Source organism: Anguilla anguilla, chromosome 2 (genome assembly GCF_013347855.1).
Source record: "Anguilla anguilla isolate fAngAng1 chromosome 2, fAngAng1.pri, whole genome shotgun sequence".
Classification (NCBI taxonomy): domain Eukaryota; kingdom Metazoa; phylum Chordata; class Actinopteri; order Anguilliformes; family Anguillidae; genus Anguilla; species Anguilla anguilla.
Window position 1 is genome coordinate 67524058 of NC_049202.1, and position 16485 is coordinate 67540542.

General features: G+C 45.7%; 1 protein-coding gene across 3 annotated transcripts in view; it reads right to left on the reverse strand.

Annotated features, from left to right (window-relative positions):
- Positions 1 to 328: 328 nt before the first annotated feature.
- Positions 329 to 16485, reverse strand: part of LOC118220979 (phospholipid phosphatase-related protein type 5-like) — a 56494-nt gene continuing 40337 nt past the window's right edge. For 2 of the 3 annotated variants that reach the window (XM_035405501.1, XM_035405503.1), the window contains 4 exons: positions 4995 to 5245; positions 4100 to 4276; positions 3454 to 3581; positions 329 to 2372 (listed from right to left, as the gene is read on the reverse strand). In XM_035405501.1, the coding sequence (XP_035261392.1) occupies positions 2267 to 2372; positions 3454 to 3581; positions 4100 to 4276; positions 4995 to 5245 (662 nt within the window). In that variant the 3' untranslated portion in view covers positions 329 to 2266. Of the gene's footprint in view, positions 2373 to 3437; positions 3582 to 4099; positions 4277 to 4994; positions 5246 to 16485 lie in introns of all 3 variants that reach the window. The other variant, XM_035405502.1, reaches the window with a different exon arrangement.

Here is a 16485-nt window from a genome sequence, read left to right on the forward strand (position 1 = left end):
TGGAGGAGTGACAGCAATCGAGGTACAGCATGGTAAAATGAGCGGGGGGTAAAAGTTTTGGAGAGGAAGAGATTAAGTGAGTGAGCGGGACTGTGCAAATTAACACCAGCAAAACTGTCGTGCCTGATTGGGACGGGGTGCAGCAGGCACGTGGCACGCACGCCTTACATACACACAGTCAAATAAATATACAAATCATCTGCTAACGAATGAGCGCAGAAATAAACAGATATGTCACGACCATGCTTTCAGCAGGGCAGAAGTAGACGAGAATGGACATTACAGGTAGTCACTTTTACCAGGAAATAACTGAGTCCAAGCATCCTGGATATATTTGATTCCAGTGCCTTCTACTCCCATATTTCCTTTAGTTTACCACCACCAGAACCCAGTAAAGAACTACTACTGCTAGGCTGAACTGCACAGTCGGGTCAGAAATGACCACCCACAACCTACATCACATGAACATGTTCCCTGCTCTGACAACACATGATAAATACCATAGAAAATGTTTCCTCTATACAGAAAATACAGAAAATTTGTAGTCTACAGCCTGTCGAGGCTTGTCTCTTTAACCTTTCTAAAATCTAAAAGTGTTTCCTTTAATTGTTTCTCTTCACCTGCCTCCAACAGTCAAAGAAATGGAGTAATGAGTGTCAGCAGTTGAATTCCCTTTCATATTCATTTATTTTTGTTCCTGAGCAATGTGAAAAGATTGATTTGTACAAGTCTCTGAGTGACTGCCAGATGAGTCTTGGGAATCTGCTGATTTGGTCTGCGTTTCTCTGAGTGGAACTCAGCAGAAAGAGTTTTCTAGAACTCACGCAGGTGAGTGGGCACCAGCCTACGCGAGAACGCAACTTAACCAAAACCTTGCCACACAGAGGCCTCAGCCGGGGTGGCATCGTCGCCCGGCCTAAGTGACCGCCGTTTAGCGCAGGAGAACGCAGCCTAGCTGCGGATATTTCCATTGTTCCGTTACGCTCTGACACGCCCGCGGCTCATCGGCCGACCCCAGCGACAACTAATCCGCTTTAAAAATGTAAATAAGCAGATTAGTTGAGAGAGCTGTGCGATGTAAAAGCCTGCTGGACCGGCAGACTGAATGAGTTCAGCATTCTAGCCTCGGAGTCAGACGGCGTTCCGGACGTGCAGAGGGCGCCCAAGTGTGCAGGCGACAGGGGGCCCGGGCCTCCCTCCGCACCCACGGCTCTGAGGTCCTCCCTGCTCCTCCCTGCTCCTCTGTACGGCAGCGGGGGACTCTGGCTGCGCCTCCCGCCTGCTCTGATTCTCACGAAGGAGCGAGACGTTTGTGAGCTGAGGCCCGTTGCAGGCTGAGGCTTTGGAGAGCTGGTGTGAGTCTGATCTTCAGACCGATTTTTCGCCCGCAGGTTCATTCCTTGTGGACGCGCCAAGGCGGAGAGGGTGGTGTACGTTGGTACGCGTGGACCGAAGGGAAAGGGGGCGGGAGCAGGAGGGACTGGCCCTGTGTGATAGGGCTGACTGGGCTCGCTGACTACCTCTGTCGGTTACAGGGAGCGATGTCACTTCCTGTAGCCTGTAACGGGAGCTTCTGTTGGTTAGATTTTTTTTTTGAGGGCTCCCGTTTCTTCTGGGTGGTAGAGTAAACACTTATTTGAGAAAGTACACGTCGCCTTAGGGACCGCTACTGAATACCACACCACACAAAAGCCAGGACTAGGAGTGGGCTGGGCGGTGAGTCAGTTCTACCAGGAGAATTTTGAGGAGAGACAATGGAGAGCCAGCCTGGAATGTGAATCGCAGTCTGGCAGACTGCCTCTGCCCCGGCGTGTGTCCCTGTAGAAGGCGGAGAATACTGAAACAACAAGGAAAACCTGGCCTGCTGAGCTGGATTTATGGGACTGGTGTGTTTGCCTTTTTTCCTTTTCAGAAATTTTCAGACAAGATTTCAGATTGTCCTTGAGAAGGTGCTTAAATAGACAAGAATGAATGGATTGCTGCCACAGTTTTTTTTTTAACGTCAGGACTTCTAAAAAAACTGAGAGGGGGAAAAATAAAAGCAGTAAAAAAAAGAACCCTGTACATTATGGCAGCTCACCTCAGTCCTGAGAGGAAGGCTTGCCTGTGGGGGGGCATGTACAGTGTGTGTGATTCAAGTGGTACGGTGCGATTGTACAGTAAGGGGGGAGGGGCTAAGTCTAGACCTGGGTGGAGTAGGAGCGAATGAGGGGGGGTCGCCCGGTTGGGTGGATGGCACACGGGTGGGGGTGGTCCGGAGGCAGGTCTAAACTTCGCTGGAGATGGAGCGAGACGGTATTAGGACATCGGGGGTGGCGGGGAACAGGTAAGGCTGATGGTCATGTGATCTCTGTGAACGAAGATCCCGGAGTCTGCAGAGGAGAAAAGAGAGGGAGAGGGAGGTTGGAGAGGAGGAGTAGAGAGGGAGGAGGAGCAAAAATAAAGGAGGTGGATAAAAGGGTAGAGAAAAGGGGGAGAGTTACAGAAGGTGAGATCAACAGATATTGCGGTATAAAAAGAACGATATGAAATATGGGGACGAGAGGATTAAAAGAGAGGTTTATAGGTACAGCCAAGGGGAGTTTGGAATGAGTGAAGAGGAAGAGAGTGCGTGGAGAGATGAAAGAAGAGATAATCAGGAGAGTGAGGGAGAGCAGCACACAGAAAACAATAAGTGCTAGTTGGCTAATCAGTTCTCAGAGTTCAAAGGTCAAAGAGCATTCCTGAAATTTGATTGGTACACAAATCCATCTAATGAAGCGGCAAATTAGGTGAGTTAAAATGATCGCTCAAATGAAGGAGCTAAATTATCTCCCAAGTGTTGATTGCTGGAGGGAGCCACTAACATTATTAAGAAGGAATGCAGTGGAACATTACCATGCACCTTCACTGGTCCGTATCATTACTGGACATATTTCAGGGCTGGGCATTGTAATCATACTTTAACACACTCTTTTTCTATATAAGTACTGCTGATTATGAAGGCTAAAGGTCTCAGTAGAAATATCATGTAACTCAGTACAGAAATGTGTGCAGTAGTCTTTAGCACACGTAGCATTCAGTGACACTGATGCTTTGGTGTTAGAGCTCATCAGCGCTGCTTTTAACCTTTACCTCAGTGTGTCTCTGCGCTATTGACTGTCAGTGATCCCAATAATTTGAACACACCTGTGCACAGACACAGATTCCTGGGGTCACAGGCAGTGTGTGAGGAGCAGGGTGGGCTGTGTGGAGGGCAGGGGAAATCTGAAGTTTAAGTGTGTTGCTCATAGGTGTGGGTGGGTTGGGGGGGGTTGTGGCGGGTGCGGGTATGCCTGGGAGGACGTGCGCGTGAGGGCACATTTTAGGGGGAGAGAAGGGACAGGGCATGCGTCTCCCCCCGCTGTCCTGCTGTCTGCCACTCCCCACCCCCCGCCCCGCCCCGCCCCGCCCCTTACCTGAGGGCCACTTAACTTTTCGAGTGGACTCTCCACACAGGGCAGCGGCATCATGGGCATGCTCAGGACGGGCTCCGGGCGCAGGGGCGGGGCCGGCGGGGGGAGGAGCCGGGTCTGCTGGAAGTTGTTAATCACGCACGTCACCTGCGGGTACAAAGGGAAGAGGGAGGAAGAGTGGAGCAGAGGAAGGAGAGAGAGAGAGAGAGAGAGAGAGAGAGAGAGAGAGAGAGAGAGATATTACCATTCATAAAGCAGGCAGCTATTTACTTCCCTCAGAGGAAAACAAACACGTTGTGTGGTCACAGTTACTTATCTTATAATGTTGGCACAGGTTTGGGCAGCATATCAAATACACGTTACAAATACAATCTGAAATATGTTTTTGTGTAAATGTATTTCATAGATAATGCAGTTTGTTCACCTCTTTTTTATATGGTTTATACCTCACATGCCACATGCATAGGAAAATATGCCTCCAACATTTTCATTAAAGTGTATAGATGTGTTTTTGTTTTGGGGGTTAATTGGCATTTTGTAACAAAAAGTAGTGCGTGTTTTGCCTATGTCCCCAAAGGCACTCACTCCCAAACATGAACCTTGACCTCAGCCTCAAGCTCCTCCCCCCCCCCCTCCCCTTAATGCACAACGCCCCGCCCCCTCACCAGAAAGGCGGCGATGGCGCCGCCGGTCAGGAAGCCGGCGAGCACGTCGGACCAGTGGTTGCGGTACTCGGCCACGCGGACCACGCCCACCAGCACGGCCAGCGACAGCAGCGTCAGGCACAGCGTGGGCTTGGTCAGCCGCGTGCCCTTCGTGCGGAACACGATGGTCACGTACATCTGGGGGGAGAGCGCACGTCACTCGCCCGGGGTCCTGCGGCCCCGTTCGGGTTTTTATCATCACTGCGCTCTCCGTGTGGCGCACAGGGCATATACACGTTCTTTCAGGATGTTTAGAAACTTTTAGGCTTTTTAGCAACCATAAAATAATAATAATAATAATAATAATAATAATAATAATAAAACTGAAATCATTATTATTATTATTATTATTATTATTAGGGCCTCACCATGCCAACAACAATCAAATAATAATAATAATAATAATAATAATAATAAATAATAATAAAACTGAAATCATTATTATTATTATTATTATTATTATTAGGGCCTCACCATGCCAACAACAATCAAATAATAATAATAATAATAATAATAATAATAATAATAATAATAATAATAAAACTGAAATTATTATTATTATTATTATTATTATTATTAGGGCCTCACCATGCCAGCAACAATCAAATAATAATAATAATAATAATAATAATAAACTGAAAATATTATTATTATTATTATTATGAATTTATCATATATCATTTATACAGCACTTTCCTTACACACCAAGCACTTTTCTACAAGTAGGACATAGACATGTATGCAATGTCACTGACGTCATCAGTCAAACAGATCTATAAAATGGAAGTGTTATTCCTCCCTCCCCTCCCCTCCCCTCTCCTCCCCTCCCTGCATCCCTCCCTCCTCTCGTCCGTACCACGGTGTACACGGCAGAGTAGACGCTGAGGGCCGCGTCTTTGGAGGGGAAGGACTTTCGGGCGGACGCCACAACGAAGGGGTTCCCCGTGCAGGCTCGGCGCTCGGTGATGTAACGGACGCCGGTGTGGCAGCCCAGCGCCGTGTAGTTGGGCCGACAGGCGGACAGGAAGTGAGGCGTCTGGTTTCCTGTCACCACCTGCCCTGCGTTAGCAAATATCGTAGTGGTGAAGAGGCCAAAAGAATAGACTCCTGATAGCGGGAGAGAGATGGGTGGAGAAGGAGAGAGAGTGAGGAGAGGGAGGGGCGTGACGTGGAGTGAAGCAGGTTTGAGAGCATCGTTCGAAAGGGGAGGGTTGAGAGGAGAGATAGTGAGAAATGAGAAAATGAAAGTTTTGAGGGGGGGGGGAAGGAAGTGTGTGAAGATAAGTAAGAAAACGGGAGTTGAGGGAAGAGAAAAATCATAAAACATTAGTAATTGGTTGACACATTACATTACATTACATTACAGGCATTTGGCAGACGCTCTTATCCAGAGCGACGTACAACAAAGTGTATAACCATAACCAGGAACAAGTATGACGAAACCCCTAGAGAGAAGTACCGGTCCAAGTACAGGGAACAACCGCATAGTTCAACTTGGACCCTGGTGGTTAAACTGATTAACACTAACAACGAGAACGGCAACAACGCAATCTATGGAAAAATAAAAATAAATAAAAATACAAGTAGTCGTTAAGACTGGCGCATCAACTAAGTCACCTATTAGACAGCTGCCTAGTTACACCCCTAAGTTTAGTCATTTACAGGGGGGGAAGGGAGGGATGGGGAGAGGTGCAGCCTGAAGAGGTGGGTCTTCAGTCGTCGTTTGAAATTGTTCACAGTCTCAGCTGTTCTGACCTCCACAGGGAGGTCATTCCACCATCGTGGGGCCAGAACAGACAGGAGACGTGTTCTGGAAGTGCAGGTGCGAAGAGGGGGAGGTGCTAGGCGTCCTGAGGTAGCAGAACGGAGGGATCTGGCTGGCATGTAGGGTTTGAAAATCTTGTGAAGGTATGCTGGGGCTGATCCCTTGACTGCCTGGTATGCTAGAACCAATGTTTTGAATTTGATGCGAGCTATAACAGGCAGCCAGTGGAGGGTAGTGAGCAGGGGAGTTACGTGGGAGTGTCTGGGGAGGTTGAAGACCAGACGAGCCGCAGCATTCTGGATGAGCTGCAGGGGTCTGGTGGCAGATGCCGGTAGTCCAGCCAGAAGAGAGTTGCAGTAGTCCAGGCGGGATAGAACCATTGCTTGGACCAGGAGCTGGGTTGAGTAGGTGGTGAGAAAGGGGCGGATTCTGCGGATGTTATATAGGAAAAATCTGCATGCCCGGGTTACTGCTGCAATGTTGTTGGAGAGGGACAGCCTGTTGTCCATCATCACTCCGAGATTCTTGGCGCAGGGTGATGATGTCACTACGGTGTCCCCTAAGGAAATGGAAAAGTCGAGGAGGGGAGAGGATAGAGCAGGAATAAAGATTAGCTCCGTCTTTCCCGGGTTGAGCTTCAGGTGGTGATTGTCCATCCAGCTCTGTATGTCCCTCAGGCAAGCGGAGATGCGGGCAGGGACCTGTGTGTCCGATGGGGAGAAGGAGAGAAAGAGTTGCGTGTCGTCGGCATAGGAATGATAGGACAGGCCATGGGCAGAGATTACAGGGCCAAGGGATCTGGTGTACATGGAGAAGAGAAGGGGACCAAGGACTGAGCCCTGGGGAACTCCGGTAGTGAGGGGACGGGGTGGTGATACCTTACCCGCCCAGGCAACCTGGAAGGAGCGGTCAGAGAGGTAGGACTCAATCCAGTCAAGGACTGTGCCGCGGATCCCTGATGCAGCCAGGGAGGACAGGAGGGTAGAGTGGTCCACAGTGTCAAATGCAGCGGAGAGGTCTAGGAGAATCAGGACAGAGGAGAGGGAGGCTGCTCGTGCGGCATGGAGTGACTCACTGACCGAGAGGAGTGCAGTCTCAGTCGAGTGGCCAGGCCTGAAGCCAGACTGGTGGGGATCAAGCAGGTTGTTCTCAGAGAAATAAGCAGAGAGCTGGTTAGATGCAGCACGTTCGAGTGTTTTGGATAGGAAAGGGAGGAGAGATACCGGGCGGTAGTTCTGAATGACTGAAGGATCTAGTGTGGGTTTCTTCAGCAGCGGGGTGATGTGGGCCTTCTTGAAGGATGAGGGGAAACATCCAGAAGATAGGGATGAGTTCACGAGGGAGGCGACAAAAGGGAGGATGTCTGGTGTGATTGCTTGAAGGAGAGATGAGGGGATAGGGTCAAGGGCGCAGGTGGTAGGGCGGTGGGTGAGCAGAAGCTGGGAGACTTCAGTGTCTGAGAGGAGAGAAAATGTGGAGAAACAGGGGGCGGAGGACGCAGAGGGGGCGGAGGACGCAGAGGGGGCGGAGGACGCAGAGGGGGCGGAGGACGCAGAGGGGGCGGAGGACGCAGAGGGGGCAAAGGAGGTGCGGATGTCTGCAATCTTTTCGTCAAAGAATGCTGCAAAGTCATCTGCAGTGAAGGAAGACTGGGGTGGAGGAGGTGGCACGCTGAGGAGAGAAGAGAAAATAGAGAAAAGTTGACGAGGGTTAGAAATGGAGTTATGAATTTTGGTTTGGTAGAATTTTGCCTTAGCGGCAGTGACAGAAGAGGAGAACTCTTTCAGGAGAGACTGATAGGCTGAGAGGTCAGATGGGTCCCTGGATTTGGCCCACTTCCTCTCAGCAGCGCGGAGGGTGGCCCTGGAGGTGCGCAGGATGTCAGACATCCATGGACTGGGAGGGGATGAACGTGCTGGCCTAGGGACGAAGGGGCATAGGGAGTCGAGTGCTGAGGAGAGAGATGACGTCAGGGTGGAGGATGCAGAGTTAGTGGGGAGCTTGGAAAATGATTGAAGAGTGGGGAGGGAGGCAGTCACTCTGTGAGCAAGAGAAGAGGGTGATAGGGAGCGGAGGTTACGGCGGACAGTGACAGTGGGGATGGGAGGGGGAGAGGGAGGGTGTGGAGAGAGGGGGAGGGAGAAGGAGATGAAATGATGGTCAGACGTATGCAGGGGGGTAACCGTAAGATTGGAGCTGGAGCAGGTCCTCAGGAAGATCAGGTCTAGGAGGTTGCCTGCCTTGTGGGTTGGAGGAGAGTGTTGTAGGGAGAGGTCAAAGGAGTGAAGTAGTGGTAGGAAGGCAGCAGACTGGGAGGCTTCTAGGTGGATGTTAAAATCTCCAAGGAGGATCAGCGGGGTGCCGTCCTCAGGGAAGGAGCTGAGCAGGGTGTCTAGCTCATCCAGGAAGCTTCCCAGGGGCCCCGGGGGGCGATAAATAACAATAATATAAAGGTTAGCAGGGTAGGTGATAGAGACAGGATGGAATTCAAAAGTGGATATGGACAGGTCAGGGAGGGGGAGAACAGAGAATTTCCAGGTGGGGGAGATCAGTAGACCAGTACCACCACCACGGCCAGATCGCCGGGGGGTGTGGGAGAAGGAGTAGGAGGATGAGAGGGCAGCAGGAGTGGCAGAGTTGTCTGGTGTGATCCAGGTCTCTGTGAGGGCAAGGAACTGCAGGGATTGGAGGGAGGCATAGGCAGAAATGAAGTCTGCCTTGCGCGTAGCAGACTGGCAGTTCCATAGTCCCCCTGTGACCGTGAAGTTCTCACAGGGGGTCAGCGGGGGGTAGCAGAGGTTAGAGGGGTTCCGTTGTCGGGGGGGGCCACGTCGCTGGAAGCGCCTTCTGAGGGGGAGAGCACAGACTGGGATGGGGAACTGGCTCATAAACTAGGAGGGAGCGACGCAATGTACCTAATTAGCAGCTGAAAAGCTGAGTCGAATAACGCACTGATTACAGAGGTTAACAGTTTGTGATAGTGCAATAAGTGCAATAATCGCAATCTATCAATTCTAAGAATCAAACAATCTAAAAACAAAGACACCTAACGCAACCTAAAACCAAAGACCAGTTTCCACACAGGGAAAAGTTTAAAATCTAACGCGGTATGTAATTAGTAAATGAACGCAGATACTTATCCACTCTAGCAGGACGGATTTCAGCAGTTCTACGCACCTGGACGAATTATACACTTACTGCCTAAACTGGGAGTTAGCAGGGCTAATAAGGCGTCGCTCCGAATGTACCTAATTAGCAGCTGAAAAGCTGAGTCGAATAACGCACTGATTACAGAGGTTAACAGTTTGTGATAGTGCAATAAGTGCAATAATCGCAATCTATCAATTCTAAGAATCAAACAATCTAAAAACAAAGACACCTAACGCAACCTAAAACCAAAGACCAGTTTCCACACAGGGAAAAGTTTAAAATCTAACGCGGTATGTAATTAGTAAATGAACGCAGATACTTATCCACTCTAGCAGGACGGATTTCAGCAGTTCTACGCACCTGGACGAATTATACACTTACTGCCTAAACTGGGAGTTAGCAGGGCTAATAAGGCGTCGCTCCGAATGTACCTAATTAGCAGCTGAAAAGCTGAGTCGAATAACGCACTGATTACAGAGGTTAACAGTTTGTGATAGTGCAATAAGTGCAATAATCGCAATCTATCAATTCTAAGAATCAAACAATCTAAAAACAAAGACACCTAACGCAACCTAAAACCAAAGACCAGTTTCCACACAGGGAAAAGTTTAAAATCTAACGCGGTATGTAATTAGTAAATGAACGCAGATACTTATCCACTCTAGCAGGACGGATTTCAGCAGTTCTACGCACCTGGACGAATTATACACTTACTGCCTAAACTGGGAGTTAGCAGGGCTAATAAGGCGTCGCTCCGAATGTACCTAATTAGCAGCTGAAAAGCTGAGTCGAATAACGCACTGATTACAGAGGTTAACAGTTTGTGATAGTGCAATAAGTGCAATAATCGCAATCTATCAATTCTAAGAATCAAACAATCTAAAAACAAAGACACCTAACGCAACCTAAAACCAAAGACCAGTTTCCACACAGGGAAAAGTTTAAAATCTAACGCGGTATGTAATTAGTAAATGAACGCAGATACTTATCCACTCTAGCAGGACGGATTTCAGCAGTTCTACGCACCTGGACGAATTATACACTTACTGCCTAAACTGGGAGTTAGCAGGGCTAATAAGGCGTCGCTCCGAATGTACCTAATTAGCAGCTGAAAAGCTGAGTCGAATAACGCACTGATTACAGAGGTTAACAGTTTGTGATAGTGCAATAAGTGCAATAATCGCAATCTATCAATTCTAAGAATCAAACAATCTAAAAACAAAGACACCTAACGCAACCTAAAACCAAAGACCAGTTTCCACACAGGGAAAAGTTTAAAATCTAACGCGGTATGTAATTAGTAAATGAACGCAGATACTTATCCACTCTAGCAGGACGGATTTCAGCAGTTCTACGCACCTGGACGAATTATACACTTACTGCCTAAACTGGGAGTTAGCAGGGCTAATAAGGCGTCGCTCCGAATGTACCTAATTAGCAGCTGAAAAGCTGAGTCGAATAACGCACTGATTACAGAGGTTAACAGTTTGTGATAGTGCAATAAGTGCAATAATCGCAATCTATCAATTCTAAGAATCAAACAATCTAAAAACAAAGACACCTAACGCAACCTAAAACCAAAGACCAGTTTCCACACAGGGAAAAGTTTAAAATCTAACGCGGTATGTAATTAGTAAATGAACGCAGATACTTATCCACTCTAGCAGGACGGATTTCAGCAGTTCTACGCACCTGGACGAATTATACACTTACTGCCTAAACTGGGAGTTAGCAGGGCTAATAAGGCGTCGCTCCGAATGTACCTAATTAGCAGCTGAAAAGCTGAGTCGAATAACGCACTGATTACAGAGGTTAACAGTTTGTGATAGTGCAATAAGTGCAATAATCGCAATCTATCAATTCTAAGAATCAAACAATCTAAAAACAAAGACACCTAACGCAACCTAAAACCAAAGACCAGTTTCCACACAGGGAAAAGTTTAAAATCTAACGCGGTATGTAATTAGTAAATGAACGCAGATACTTATCCACTCTAGCAGGACGGATTTCAGCAGTTCTACGCACCTGGACGAATTATACACTTACTGCCTAAACTGGGAGTTAGCAGGGCTAATAAGGCGTCGCTCCGAATGTACCTAATTAGCAGCTGAAAAGCTGAGTCGAATAACGCACTGATTACAGAGGTTAACAGTTTGTGATAGTGCAATAAGTGCAATAATCGCAATCTATCAATTCTAAGAATCAAACAATCTAAAAACAAAGACACCTAACGCAACCTAAAACCAAAGACCAGTTTCCACACAGGGAAAAGTTTAAAATCTAACGCGGTATGTAATTAGTAAATGAACGCAGATACTTATCCACTCTAGCAGGACGGATTTCAGCAGTTCTACGCACCTGGACGAATTATACACTTACTGCCTAAACTGGGAGTTAGCAGGGCTAATAAGGCGTCGCTCCGAATGTACCTAATTAGCAGCTGAAAAGCTGAGTCGAATAACGCACTGATTACAGAGGTTAACAGTTTGTGATAGTGCAATAAGTGCAATAATCGCAATCTATCAATTCTAAGAATCAAACAATCTAAAAACAAAGACACCTAACGCAACCTAAAACCAAAGACCAGTTTCCACACAGGGAAAAGTTTAAAATCTAACGCGGTATGTAATTAGTAAATGAACGCAGATACTTATCCACTCTAGCAGGACGGATTTCAGCAGTTCTACGCACCTGGACGAATTATACACTTACTGCCTAAACTGGGAGTTAGCAGGGCTAATAAGGCGTCGCTCCGAATGTACCTAATTAGCAGCTGAAAAGCTGAGTCGAATAACGCACTGATTACAGAGGTTAACAGTTTGTGATAGTGCAATAAGTGCAATAATCGCAATCTATCAATTCTAAGAATCAAACAATCTAAAAACAAAGACACCTAACGCAACCTAAAACCAAAGACCAGTTTCCACACAGGGAAAAGTTTAAAATCTAACGCGGTATGTAATTAGTAAATGAACGCAGATACTTATCCACTCTAGCAGGACGGATTTCAGCAGTTCTACGCACCTGGACGAATTATACACTTACTGCCTAAACTGGGAGTTAGCAGGGCTAATAAGGCGTCGCTCCGAATGTACCTAATTAGCAGCTGAAAAGCTGAGTCGAATAACGCACTGATTACAGAGGTTAACAGTTTGTGATAGTGCAATAAGTGCAATAATCGCAATCTATCAATTCTAAGAATCAAACAATCTAAAAACAAAGACACCTAACGCAACCTAAAACCAAAGACCAGTTTCCACACAGGGAAAAGTTTAAAATCTAACGCGGTATGTAATTAGTAAATGAACGCAGATACTTATCCACTCTAGCAGGACGGATTTCAGCAGTTCTACGCACCTGGACGAATTATACACTTACTGCCTAAACTGGGAGTTAGCAGGGCTAATAAGGCGTCGCTCCGAATGTACCTAATTAGCAGCTGAAAAGCTGAGTCGAATAACGCACTGATTACAGAGGTTAACAGTTTGTGATAGTGCAATAAGTGCAATAATCGCAATCTATCAATTCTAAGAATCAAACAATCTAAAAACAAAGACACCTAACGCAACCTAAAACCAAAGACCAGTTTCCACACAGGGAAAAGTTTAAAATCTAACGCGGTATGTAATTAGTAAATGAACGCAGATACTTATCCACTCTAGCAGGACGGATTTCAGCAGTTCTACGCACCTGGACGAATTATACACTTACTGCCTAAACTGGGAGTTAGCAGGGCTAATAAGGCGTCGCTCCGAATGTACCTAATTAGCAGCTGAAAAGCTGAGTCGAATAACGCACTGATTACAGAGGTTAACAGTTTGTGATAGTGCAATAAGTGCAATAATCGCAATCTATCAATTCTAAGAATCAAACAATCTAAAAACAAAGACACCTAACGCAACCTAAAACCAAAGACCAGTTTCCACACAGGGAAAAGTTTAAAATCTAACGCGGTATGTAATTAGTAAATGAACGCAGATACTTATCCACTCTAGCAGGACGGATTTCAGCAGTTCTACGCACCTGGACGAATTATACACTTACTGCCTAAACTGGGAGTTAGCAGGGCTAATAAGGCGTCGCTCCGAATGTACCTAATTAGCAGCTGAAAAGCTGAGTCGAATAACGCACTGATTACAGAGGTTAACAGTTTGTGATAGTGCAATAAGTGCAATAATCGCAATCTATCAATTCTAAGAATCAAACAATCTAAAAACAAAGACACCTAACGCAACCTAAAACCAAAGACCAGTTTCCACACAGGGAAAAGTTTAAAATCTAACGCGGTATGTAATTAGTAAATGAACGCAGATACTTATCCACTCTAGCAGGACGGATTTCAGCAGTTCTACGCACCTGGACGAATTATACACTTACTGCCTAAACTGGGAGTTAGCAGGGCTAATAAGGCGTCGCTCCGAATGTACCTAATTAGCAGCTGAAAAGCTGAGTCGAATAACGCACTGATTACAGAGGTTAACAGTTTGTGATAGTGCAATAAGTGCAATAATCGCAATCTATCAATTCTAAGAATCAAACAATCTAAAAACAAAGACACCTAACGCAACCTAAAACCAAAGACCAGTTTCCACACAGGGAAAAGTTTAAAATCTAACGCGGTATGTAATTAGTAAATGAACGCAGATACTTATCCACTCTAGCAGGACGGATTTCAGCAGTTCTACGCACCTGGACGAATTATACACTTACTGCCTAAACTGGGAGTTAGCAGGGCTAATAAGGCGTCGCTCCGAATGTACCTAATTAGCAGCTGAAAAGCTGAGTCGAATAACGCACTGATTACAGAGGTTAACAGTTTGTGATAGTGCAATAAGTGCAATAATCGCAATCTATCAATTCTAAGAATCAAACAATCTAAAAACAAAGACACCTAACGCAACCTAAAACCAAAGACCAGTTTCCACACAGGGAAAAGTTTAAAATCTAACGCGGTATGTAATTAGTAAATGAACGCAGATACTTATCCACTCTAGCAGGACGGATTTCAGCAGTTCTACGCACCTGGACGAATTATACACTTACTGCCTAAACTGGGAGTTAGCAGGGCTAATAAGGCGTCGCTCCGAATGTACCTAATTAGCAGCTGAAAAGCTGAGTCGAATAACGCACTGATTACAGAGGTTAACAGTTTGTGATAGTGCAATAAGTGCAATAATCGCAATCTATCAATTCTAAGAATCAAACAATCTAAAAACAAAGACACCTAACGCAACCTAAAACCAAAGACCAGTTTCCACACAGGGAAAAGTTTAAAATCTAACGCGGTATGTAATTAGTAAATGAACGCAGATACTTATCCACTCTAGCAGGACGGATTTCAGCAGTTCTACGCACCTGGACGAATTATACACTTACTGCCTAAACTGGGAGTTAGCAGGGCTAATAAGGCGTCGCTCCGAATGTACCTAATTAGCAGCTGAAAAGCTGAGTCGAATAACGCACTGATTACAGAGGTTAACAGTTTGTGATAGTGCAATAAGTGCAATAATCGCAATCTATCAATTCTAAGAATCAAACAATCTAAAAACAAAGACACCTAACGCAACCTAAAACCAAAGACCAGTTTCCACACAGGGAAAAGTTTAAAATCTAACGCGGTATGTAATTAGTAAATGAACGCAGATACTTATCCACTCTAGCAGGACGGATTTCAGCAGTTCTACGCACCTGGACGAATTATACACTTACTGCCTAAACTGGGAGTTAGCAGGGCTAATAAGGCGTCGCTCCGAATGTACCTAATTAGCAGCTGAAAAGCTGAGTCGAATAACGCACTGATTACAGAGGTTAACAGTTTGTGATAGTGCAATAAGTGCAATAATCGCAATCTATCAATTCTAAGAATCAAACAATCTAAAAACAAAGACACCTAACGCAACCTAAAACCAAAGACCAGTTTCCACACAGGGAAAAGTTTAAAATCTAACGCGGTATGTAATTAGTAAATGAACGCAGATACTTATCCACTCTAGCAGGACGGATTTCAGCAGTTCTACGCACCTGGACGAATTATACACTTACTGCCTAAACTGGGAGTTAGCAGGGCTAATAAGGCGTCGCTCCGAATGTACCTAATTAGCAGCTGAAAAGCTGAGTCGAATAACGCACTGATTACAGAGGTTAACAGTTTGTGATAGTGCAATAAGTGCAATAATCGCAATCTATCAATTCTAAGAATCAAACAATCTAAAAACAAAGACACCTAACGCAACCTAAAACCAAAGACCAGTTTCCACACAGGGAAAAGTTTAAAATCTAACGCGGTATGTAATTAGTAAATGAACGCAGATACTTATCCACTCTAGCAGGACGGATTTCAGCAGTTCTACGCACCTGGACGAATTATACACTTACTGCCTAAACTGGGAGTTAGCAGGGCTAATAAGGCGTCGCTCCGAATGTACCTAATTAGCAGCTGAAAAGCTGAGTCGAATAACGCACTGATTACAGAGGTTAACAGTTTGTGATAGTGCAATAAGTGCAATAATCGCAATCTATCAATTCTAAGAATCAAACAATCTAAAAACAAAGACACCTAACGCAACCTAAAACCAAAGACCAGTTTCCACACAGGGAAAAGTTTAAAATCTAACGCGGTATGTAATTAGTAAATGAACGCAGATACTTATCCACTCTAGCAGGACGGATTTCAGCAGTTCTACGCACCTGGACGAATTATACACTTACTGCCTAAACTGGGAGTTAGCAGGGCTAATAAGGCGTCGCTCCGAATGTACCTAATTAGCAGCTGAAAAGCTGAGTCGAATAACGCACTGATTACAGAGGTTAACAGTTTGTGATAGTGCAATAAGTGCAATAATCGCAATCTATCAATTCTAAGAATCAAACAATCTAAAAACAAAGACACCTAACGCAACCTAAAACCAAAGACCAGTTTCCACACAGGGAAAAGTTTAAAATCTAACGCGGTATGTAATTAGTAAATGAACGCAGATACTTATCCACTCTAGCAGGACGGATTTCAGCAGTTCTACGCACCTGGACGAATTATACACTTACTGCCTAAACTGGGAGTTAGCAGGGCTAATAAGGCGTCGCTCCGAATGTACCTAATTAGCAGCTGAAAAGCTGAGTCGAATAACGCACTGATTACAGAGGTTAACAGTTTGTGATAGTGCAATAAGTGCAATAATCGCAATCTATCAATTCTAAGAATCAAACAATCTAAAAACAAAGACACCTAACGCAACCTAAAACCAAAGACCAGTTTCCACACAGGGAAAAGTTTAAAATCTAACGCGGTATGTAATTAGTAAATGAACGCAGATACTTATCCACTCTAGCAGGACGGATTTCAGCAGTTCTACGCACCTGGACGAATTATACACTTACTGCCTAAACTGGGAGTTAGCAGGGCTAATAAGGCGTCGCTCCGAATGTACCTAATTAG